General features: G+C 35.5%; 1 protein-coding gene across 1 annotated transcript; it reads left to right on the top strand.

The window, feature by feature from the left end:
• Positions 1–5133: 5133 nt before the first annotated feature.
• LOC136217240 (G-type lectin S-receptor-like serine/threonine-protein kinase At4g27290) lies at positions 5134–8375 on the top strand. Its single transcript, XM_066003840.1, has 7 exons — positions 5134–6391; positions 6466–6580; positions 6612–6816; positions 6887–7097; positions 7193–7430; positions 7760–7910; positions 8070–8375. The coding sequence occupies exons 1-7, from the start codon at positions 5134–5136 to the stop codon at positions 8373–8375; spliced, it is 2484 nt and encodes an 827-aa protein (XP_065859912.1).
• The last annotated feature ends 2451 nt before the right edge of the window (positions 8376–10826 follow it).

The following is a 10826-nucleotide window of genomic DNA, read 5'->3' as shown; positions in this document are numbered from 1 at the left end:
ATTTAAGTTCTTGAATTAAGTAAAAATCATCAATTGAGTTTTACTTTCTCCTAAAATAAATAAAAAATGTGACTATTTGATTTGGATTGAAATAATATCTGTGTTGGCTCAAAATATTTTTGGCGAAAAAAGTCTAAAATTGTTCAACCAAATGATTTTCGATTGGACTCAATTGATAATTTTTACTTAGAATGAGAATCAATTGATGATTTTTGCTTAGTTCAGGAATCTGATTCATTTTGATAGTTTAAGGTTTTAATTGACTTTGAAGTTTTAGTTTCAGAAAATAAATCGATATCATGAAAAAAAAAATAAATGATAGGTATTAAATTATAAACATGATAAATTTTAAGCACCAAAATAAACAGCACTTCAATACTCAATTGATTTTGAACTAATTTTGTAAAAAATAACAAAATTTTGTACTGCATTAACATCCAAAAATTGATTTCGACTAAATATATCTAGACTTAACTCTAACCTTGATTTATCCAAAATTTTATCATTTGATCTGATCTATCATTTGTCACATTTAATCCTATATATATCCTGATTGGTGAATAAAACTTAATACAACTGTTATTTTATTGACATATGGTGATATTTTGACGTGCAACGTTTTAAGTCTATGTGTGTCAAAATATCACAATATATATTATAGAACAGTTTTTTTTTTATCAAACCTCCATTATAATTAGATAAAATTTTATTAATTGAAGGGTTAAGGTGTAAAAATACCCCTAACGTTTTGGGTTAGGAGCAATTTTACCCCTAACGTCTAAAATTGTACAATTTTATCCCTTATATTTGTAGTCAAGAGCAATTTTACCCCTAACGTTAATAAATTGGATCAATTTCAGACACTATTATAAAATACAGTCTTTTTTTCTTTATTTTGCACCAATTGCATATCAATTTGTTCTTAAAAAAATGGTATAATGTTTTTTATAATTTAATAATAAAATTAGAGATTAATATTTATAAATTCGGTGAATTTTTTGAATTTTTTTTATCTAATTCGTACAAAATACATTATATTTTTAATATATTTTTTTTATTTTTTCACTTCCCAACATATGTTTGTAATTTGTACTGATAAAATAACGCACGTGTGAAGTGTAGATCACAAGATTCATGACCGGAAAAACAGTTTGATAAATTATTTTTCAAATTGACCCAATTTATCAACGTTAGGGGTAAAATTGCTCTTGGCTTCCAACATTAAGGGTAAAATTGCACCATTTTAGACGTTAGGGGTAAAATTGCTCCTGCTCCAAAACGTTATGAGTATTTTTGCACCTTAACCCTTAATTGAAATAATTGAAAGACTAAACATGATCGAATAATAAAGGGTGTTGTTAAACTCAACCTCAAATTCCCACCCATAGCCCCGTGAAAGGACGAAAATGCCCTTTCATGAGTTAAGGGTGGGAAAAAGCTATTTTTTTTTGCTCTCTCGACACTCGGACGTATGGATATCACGCCTCACCGGATGGTAAGGCGTGATAGCCACATACCGCACCGCGTGGGAGGGCGTGATAGCCCAACGTCCGACCACGCGGTGAGGCGTGTGGCTATCACACCCGACCAGCCGGTGAGGCGTGATAGCCACACGCCCGCGTATCGGATTGGCAAAAAAAATAGTCTTTTCAACCAGAAAATAGGCCGTTAAACCGGTAAATAGGTCGTTAAACCAGTGAATAGGCCGTTAAACCCGAAACTACAGAATTGTACTTAAAATCTAAAAATACCATACAATTTTAACTAAAATCAGTAGCAATAATATAAGTTAATGAATAAATAGTATTAATTACAACATATAAAACTAACTTAATCTAGTCCAAGCTTCTCTCTTTTCAGTGTATAGATTGTCAAAGTGATGAACACTCGGATGATGAAATAAACGACATTGGGTGGTAATGGGAGGCACTGGAAATGTATGATGTAAATAAAGACGTATGTAGTGATGATAACTCCCCAAATGACAAATCACAATCTCTCGCTCTGGTGGTCTTCCATCGTCCGAACGCATCGACAGTATAGTGCAACATCCTAACTGTTGTGTAGTAAAAAGGAATATTACTGCATTCAATACAGATGCAGCAGCATATAAGTCATCCGAACTCACCATCCAGTGGGACTCACCACAACCCGCTCCTGCCCATTTAATACGTGTGAGGGCAGCATCAAATCTGTTCCCGTACACTGGCACATACAGATCACGGTTTGCCCGCATCTCAATCTCTATGAGCACTCTCATCAGCTTCCACTCCTCTTGGTTATAGGTGATGGCATCGGTTAAAACACGAAATCCACAGTTACCATCTGCTACAACATCATGGAATCCAGTAATAAATGGTACGATGAGACCTTGAACCCGATGTAAATGGTGGTAATCGGCGATATCCGCATCAAATCCGACTGAAAATATTAATATATGAAATTCATCAATAAAAATATATTTACTTTAACTTCAACATATATATTAATAAAATAAAATATACCCGGCATCTGGCTGTTATACACAGATGAGGATGAGGAACGGCCTCGACTACGACTACTCCTCGAACCTAATGACCGTGCTCGACCTCATTGACTATACTCCCATGCACTCGGATTTCGTTTCATTGATGAATTTCCCTTTGGTCTACCCCTAACAGTGTCTTTGACTTCAGGTTCTTTGAAGCCACTTTGTTCCGGGTTTATCTGATCATGAATGTAACTCGAAGCCGATCTCAATTGCCGTCTGTTTGGCCCAGTTAACAGCTTCATGATATGTTTGAAACGTTTGTTTGGGAAAAAACTGCGAACTATAATCAATGTCGTTTCCGTCAAATTCTTCCCACGAAACCTCCTGTAAATGATAAATAACGAGCATTACATTCCAAAACGTGACATTTCTACAGCGTTTCGGTGTCTAAACCCGAAAAACAACCTCAAATATACTCGAGCGTTTTGAGCATCACGCCCCACCATGTGGTGGGACGTATGAGTATCACGTCCCACCACATGGTGGGGCGTTTGCCGCACCATGTGGTGGGGCGTATGAGTATCACGTCCCACCACATGATGGGGCGTTTGAACATCACGCCGCACCACATGGTCGGGCGTGATGTTCAAACGCCCCACCATATGGTGGGGCGTGATGCTCACTCCCGAGTGCCGAACCAGTGAATTTTTTTTAAATCGAATTACAGAAATCAAAGGTAGTTCAATCGGAAAAATACATCGACTTCAGACACAGCATCACTCTCGTCTCTTCCCGGTGATAACGGATTGCCTTCCATCAAACGTGTTGTCTTTGATTCGGATCAAAATGTATTTGGGAGACTTTGAGAAAGTTTGGAAGGGTTTGCAATTTTCAGTTTTTAATTAAAGGACGGTTACATCTTTTTTCGAGACTGAAAGTATGAATTTGGGGCTGGATATAGTAACCCACGTAATAAATTATTCTCTTTCTTCTGCCGCCTCCTTGTTGTTCTCATAGCTTCCAAGATGCCGAAACTTGACAAGGGCAAGAAAAGAGTTGGATGTCGTTTAGAGCAAGGACAAAAGCGACCGAAGAACCGGTCACTTTTCAGAATTCTCGTGACAAATCGTCAGAATTCTCCTGTCGGCGAGAAACGTTCAAACGGAACGCTTCAATTCTAAAGGATGTACAATTTTGTCCTGTTTTGATTCTCAATTAGATCAGACAACTACCGGAAGACCAAAGAAATGGCTGCTGGATCTTTCTTCCTTTGTCAGATGGCAGATAAACTCTAATCAGGAAGATTTTTTTTTTGGGTAAGAGGAAGTGCGTTAGTAGATCCAATATATTTATATTTAGATTCCTTGAATAATTTATACTATATTGATACAATTGAAATTATAAAGAAAACTTTATCAACTCTCATATAGCCTATTCAGATAAAAAAGAATTAAGTAAAAAGGACTAAATAACTAAATTTCAAAAGATAAAATATTAAGGTTTTATAGAAAAGATTTGTTTATTATTTATTTAATTATATAGATTATTTTAGGCATAATATCCATTTGACACCCTAAACTAAAGTTTTAAAATCAATTAGAACCTTAAACTATCAAAATCATCAATTAGATCACTGAACTAACCAAAAATCATCACTTAAGTCCTCATTCTAAACAAAAATCATCAATTGAAGCCTTATAGAAAATCATTCGGATGAACAATTTCAGACCCTCTTCCCCATACCAATTTTGAACCAACACAGAGATTATTACAATGTATATTAAATAGTTACAGTTTCTAATTTTAGGATATGATGATGATTCATTTGATGAGTTTTACTTAGTTTAGGAGCATGATTCATAATTTTGATAGTACTCAAACATTGGTGTTTGGTGAATAGAGGTTTGAAAGAGCTTATTAGCTTCTTTTTGCGATCTTTTCGTTTTCGATTCCTTGGCGCGTCCTGCGACGGGGTTTTGTTAGGAGGCATCGGACGGAGGATACGGGGACACGGCGGAGAATCCACACCCATATCCTGCGTTCGGGGTTCCGATGGGGGCGGATGCCAAATGGATCCCGCACCGATCTACCTTTTGAGTTTTTTATGTTTTTATGTATAGATATGTATATAGAATTTTATACTTTTCAATTTTATATTTTTCAAAAAAAATGAATTTTTATTGATGTTTTCTCCTGATTAACTTGGAATGATTAGTTTGGGAACAAATCGGTGTAATGGCATTATTTTTTTACTTTTTATATTACATTTGGTTTTCTTTGTTGTGTAAAAAAATCTAGTTGGAAAGTTAATAGCGGACTCTCCTCCGGCTTCCAGCGGCTTCTTCCAGCTTTTACTAAAAATTAAAACATATTTTACATTAATCCTTAAAATTTTGTGCTACCCTTGTCCTGTCACGTGCAATGTACATACTTGTAGAGGGAATTGTTACACATACTTATTATTTATTGTAATAGCAACATTTCCTTTCTTATCAAGAAATTCTCTCATGTAGCAATCTTGTGTTTTTCCTATTTATGCATTCTGCAAGTTTGCTGTTCATGGAAGATAAATAACAATACCATGCATTTTGGTATTTGACAACTATTCTGCTATATAAGGATCCAACTTTATCATGCTTGATGCATCTTTCTACATCTTGGTAATGAATTTTACTGTGTTTCTCTGTTTTTTCTTAATCTCAATCTCAAGAGTCAGCATTGCAAAAGATATTTTACTTCCAGGTGAGTCAATGAAAGATGGTGAGACACTGATTTCACGAGATGGGAACTTTGAACTTGGATTTTTCACTCCAAATAATTCTAGTAGCAGGTACTTAGGTATTTGGTACAAGAAACTACATGTTAAAACAGTTGTGTGGATAGCCAACATAGATGCTCCATTTACTAACACATTAGGAGTTGTACAAGTCAATCGTCATGGGTTCATTATCCTTCAAAATAGCACAAAGAGTACTGTTTGGTCATCTAATAAATCAAGGAATGTACAGAATCCAGTTGCACAACTCTTGGATTCGGGAAACTTTGTTGTCAAAGACGGTAATAATACCAACTTTGAGAATATAGTATGGCAGAGTTTTGATTTTCCATATGATACCTTATTACCAGGCATGAAACTTGGATGGGACCTTGATACAGGTCTCAATAGAATTCTATCATCATGGAAGACCGAATATGATCCAAGTAAAGGTGATTATTCATGCTTCATTGATCTTCGAGGATTTCCTCAGATTTTTATTATGAAAGGAGCTGTAATAGATTGTCGAATTGGGCCGTGGAATGGCATCCAGTTTGCAGGGAGCCCCCAGCTGAAACCAAATCCAATATTTGAATATAAATTTGTGTCGAATCAGCATGAAATATACTATTCCTATGAGCTCAAAAATAGTTCAGTTGTTTCGACGTTGAAAATCAGCGAAAAAGGTGTGCTAGAACGACATGTTTGGATCGAAAAAACACAGAGTTGGTTGTTATTCTTTTCTGTACCAACAGATCAATGTGATAAATATGCATTATGTGGTCCAAATGGTATTTGCAATATCAGTAGTTATCCAGTGTGTGAATGCTTGGAAGGGTTTGTGCCAAAATCGTTAACAGATTGGAATGCATCAGATTGGTCAGATGGATGTGTCCGAAGGGCTCACTTGAGCTGCCAAAATGGAGACAGATTTTTGAAGCATTCAAGAATACAATTGCCAGACACATCTTCTTCTTGGGTTGATAAGAGTATAGGTCTAAATGAATGTGAGGAGTTGTGCTTAAGAAATTGTTCTTGTGTGGCATATTCAAATTCAGATATTAGAGGATCAGGTTGTTTGCTTTGGTTTGATGATCTGATTGACATGAGGGTATTTGCAGAAGGAGGGCAAGACATATATATAAAGATGTCTGCTTCAGAACTAGGTACCTTGCCTTTTCGTTTCTTTAACACAAACAATATTATCGCATGTTTTCTAACACTACTTTTGTTTTTCCAGAAAAAGAGAAATTATACCAGAAGAAAAAGGCTGCAATTATAATCAGCTGTCTCGTTTTAGCAATGGGAATTCTAGCTTTGGGATTGTTCTTGCACATACTACAGCGAAAATGTTTGCAACAAGGTAAATAATTTCTTGGATTGTAGGTTCTCTGCTTTTATCAATGTAATCCCTTATCAAAACATGCTTTATATTTATAACATTTCAGGAATTGATCAATTGACTGGAGGTTATGGTGTAGAGGAAAAGATTGAGTTACGTTCCTTTAGTTTAGCAACTATAAAAAATGCTACTGATAACTTTTCACTCCACAATAAACTAGGAGAAGGTGGTTTTGGACCAGTATACAAGGTAACAAATGACCTTTTGCAAAAACTAAGGCATATTATTTTCTTATGAAATTCGAATGAATGGTCTTTAGGGTACACTCTTGGATGGACAAGAAATTGCAGTGAAAAGGCTTTCACAAACATCTGGACAAGGACAAAATGAATTCAGAAATGAAGTTGTAATGATTGCAAAGCTTCAACATAGAAATCTGGTTAAGCTTCTCGGCTGTTGCATACAAGGAGGTGAAAAATTATTAATTTATGATTACCTGCCTAACAAAAGCTTGGACTCCATTATTTTTGGTCAGTCTTTGATTTTAATATAACTAATTCATGGATTTGTTTAATTTTGTAGATTTGAATTACGGAGTGGACTAACTTTTTTTACCTATTGATAGACAAAACAAAGAGCAAATTCGTAGATTGGGATAAGCGCTTCTATATCATTAGCGGAATTGCAAAGGGCCTTCTTTATCTCCATCAAGACTCTAGGTTACGAATTATCCATAGAGATTTGAAGGCGAGCAATATTTTACTAGACGGTGACATGAACCCAAAAATATCAGATTTCGGCTTGGCTAGAATAATCTCAAAAGATCAAACTGCAGTAAATACAAAAAGAGTAGTTGGGACATAGTAAGTGTGCTCGTTATTGGTAACTTCACTCTCCTTTTGTATTAATCTTGCACAATTTTAGGTTAATCATACAAATTAAACATAGCATGAAAGATTTATGTTAGAAAGTTGAAGTGCCTATCAAATTCCTTAATTGAACCGTTACTTGGTGAATTTGTTCAAACTATGTGAGGCATTTTAATCTACAGATAAACATTGTGTGTGGTTATAATCTCGTTTTCTAAATTGTTGTGAATAGAATTAAAGAATAACTTACGGCATATCTATATGTGATTTAAATTTTAAATAATTTCCAATATTTTATAATTGGTTTTAATTGCATACTGCAGTGGTTACATGGCACCTGAGTGCACTATGGACGGACACTTCTCAATTAAATCCGATGTTTTCAGTTTTGGTGTTTTAGTGCTAGAAATAGTTAGCGGAGAGAGAAACCAGGGATTTTGCCATCCAGATCACGGTCACAACCTTGTTGGACATGTAAGTGATTGAAAACAACATGAGATGATAACATACTCTTCATCTCTTTCATATACAAAACATAATTTTCTTATATGTTTCTGATAAGAGAATGAAAACACATCAAGACATCTATTTTAGTTTTCATTTATGTGAATTCTGAGTTGAGGAATGATGTAGGTATGGAGATTAGGGATGAAAGAGAAGGAGTTAGAAGTAGTTGATAATTGTGTACTAAAATCATGTTGTTTAAATCAAGTTCAACGTTGCATACAAGTGGCACTGTTATGCGTGCAAACACTACCGGAAGATCGACCGGACATGTTAGCAGTGGTAGTAATGTTGAGGAGCGAAGGTTTGCTGCCTCAGCCAAAGCCGCCAGGTTTTTATACAGAAAGAAATCCATTTGAGCTGGAGTCCTCAAAAAGGAAAGAAGGAATATTTTCGAGGGCTGAAATAACCACAACATCTATAGGTCCCAGGTAGAGGTAGTGGTAATGGTGATACGAATATATGGGTTTGATCTTAATGGTACCAGTAACCATCTAGACTCTAAATGGGACCAAAATCTCAACCGTTGATTTTGATTCAATGGTCTGATCATTTAATGCTAAAATCTTTATTTTCATAATAAATGACTTTTCTTGTGAATTGCATTTTTCTCTCTCTTTGTAATTACTCCTTAATAAATACACATCATGTTTCTCTCTCCTTAATTAATATATTAGACTTCCTCTCTCCATATTGAAATTAGTGTTAAATTTATATAATATTGTTATATTATTTTACAAATACTCATTTATTGTTTTGTACTTTTATGGGTAAATTACATACGTGGTGTACAACATTTACCTATTTTTACACTTTGGTGTACAACCGAAAATTTTGCACACTAGAGTGTACAACCTTCAAATGACCTCCCACTAAAGTGTACAGCCGGTTTTTGTGATCGGTTAGTTCAAGTCAATATTGCCATGTCATCAATTTGACCATTTTAAAAAGTCAAAATTACTAAAATATCCATATCCTCTTCCTTGAATTCATCTCTCTCTCTCTCTCTCATTCTTTTCCTTTCTCTCTCTAAATCCTCTCTCCCTCTAACTAATCTCTCTCATACTTCACTGCACTAACCAAAGGTCACAGAAATGATTAAATTCATAACTTTAAGGTCAGTCATTATCAAAAAGGAAAAGAGAAGCCCACAAAAATGAGAAGTTAAAAGTACCAAGGACTTCATCTAAATCACCAAGGCTCTCCATCTTATGTCCCTTCTCCATAATTTTCTTGTCGATTCCCCCATCTTTACTCATATCTACCACCGTGATCCATGAAATGAGTTCAACCTCAAACAGAACCACAGAATTTGGTGGGACGCCATTTCGACCCGCGACTCCGTATCCCAACTCAGGGGGCATGGTGAATACTGCACATTCCCCCTTTTTTCATGGTAATTATCGCACTGTAAATAGCACTGTACCAGTGACTTCGTCATTGAGTTCATGGGTTTCCCAGTCCACGCCACGCTTGAGGAGCTTCTTTTTTAAACCGAAGTTACTGAGTTGTCTCTCCTCACCGACCTTGAGAGGGGGAGCTGATTCGATCACCTCTCTTGGTTCTTCATCGAGCTCGTCCTCGTGTTCAACATCAGCAAAGCAAGGGGCCTTTTTCCGTCACCATCATGTGATTCGATTCTCTGCCGATCGACAACACTGAAATTTGAACTCTCTAGAAGCGACAATTGCAACCGTGGCACTTACCTAGGACAGATCCGTGAACGCCGATTATACGACAGGATGGAGTAACACTTTTGTCTTCAGGGGCATTGTTGTATGGTTAGTGTTTTTTAAAAATCGAAAAAATGGTTAACCGACTGAATTATAGTTAATGGACTGGTTAACCGACCACGTGCACCCTTACCATTTGGATAGAAATATTTTAGGATAGAATGGATAGAATAATTTGCATTTACCAACTTAACCTTGTATATATTTAACCTTTATAATTAATGACCTAAGTTCTTCTTTATTTGGATTTCTATTTCCAATATCATCTATTATTCCTATCCAGGTGGAGTATTACATCTACGATATTAGTATTATATAAAGTTATAAATATCATACAAGATTTTCATTTCTTTTTTTTATTTGGTTTGGTAAATTTTATTTTCAATCCTTAAATACTCAAGTTTGAAAGTTTTTATATTTTCTAATAATTATATTTGAATCCTTTCAAAAAAAATCTATTTGAATGATTTTTTTATAATTTCAGCAATTTTTCAATAAATCATTACAACAACAACAATAAAGTTTTAATCCCGAAATGATTGGGGTCAGCTAACATAAACCATCATACGAAGCCGTAAAATCAAGTCGTGTCAGTGACATAAATTCTCCCCCTCTACTCCGTCCTATCCACTACCATATTTTCTTCAATCCCCAATAAACTCATATCACTCTCAATCACCATCTTCCAAGTTTCCTTATTGCTTTTTTTTTTTTGACAACCAATGAAGCATATATTAAGAATCAATAAGAAGCATATTACAAATAAAAACAGGGGGTACAGAAAACCACTCACCCCGATGTAAAGGTAAAATACTACTTCTAGCTAACAAATGAGCAACAGAGTTTGCAGAACGACAGACAAAACGAATAGAGCAATTAAAAGACTCGTTCAATGAAAAATGACAATCATTGGCTAAGGCGTTAAAAGGAGATGAAACCTCTAACGGGCGGGCCATAGACTGTACCACGATCAAAGAATCTGATTCAATGATAACATCCTTCCATCCGCGGTCTTTGATCCAACTAAGAGCTTCACGGACCGATAGCGCTTCAATGAACGATGCATCTTGATAATTCTGCAAGGTTCCATTTTTAGCCGCAACAAACTGGCCCAACTCGTCCCGAACGATACACCCAAACCCAGCCACATTCT

Source organism: Euphorbia lathyris, chromosome 2 (genome assembly GCF_963576675.1).
Source record: "Euphorbia lathyris chromosome 2, ddEupLath1.1, whole genome shotgun sequence".
In the NCBI taxonomy this organism is placed as follows: Eukaryota; Viridiplantae; Streptophyta; class Magnoliopsida; order Malpighiales; family Euphorbiaceae; genus Euphorbia; species Euphorbia lathyris.
This window is presented reverse-complemented; position numbering and strand designations above follow the sequence as displayed.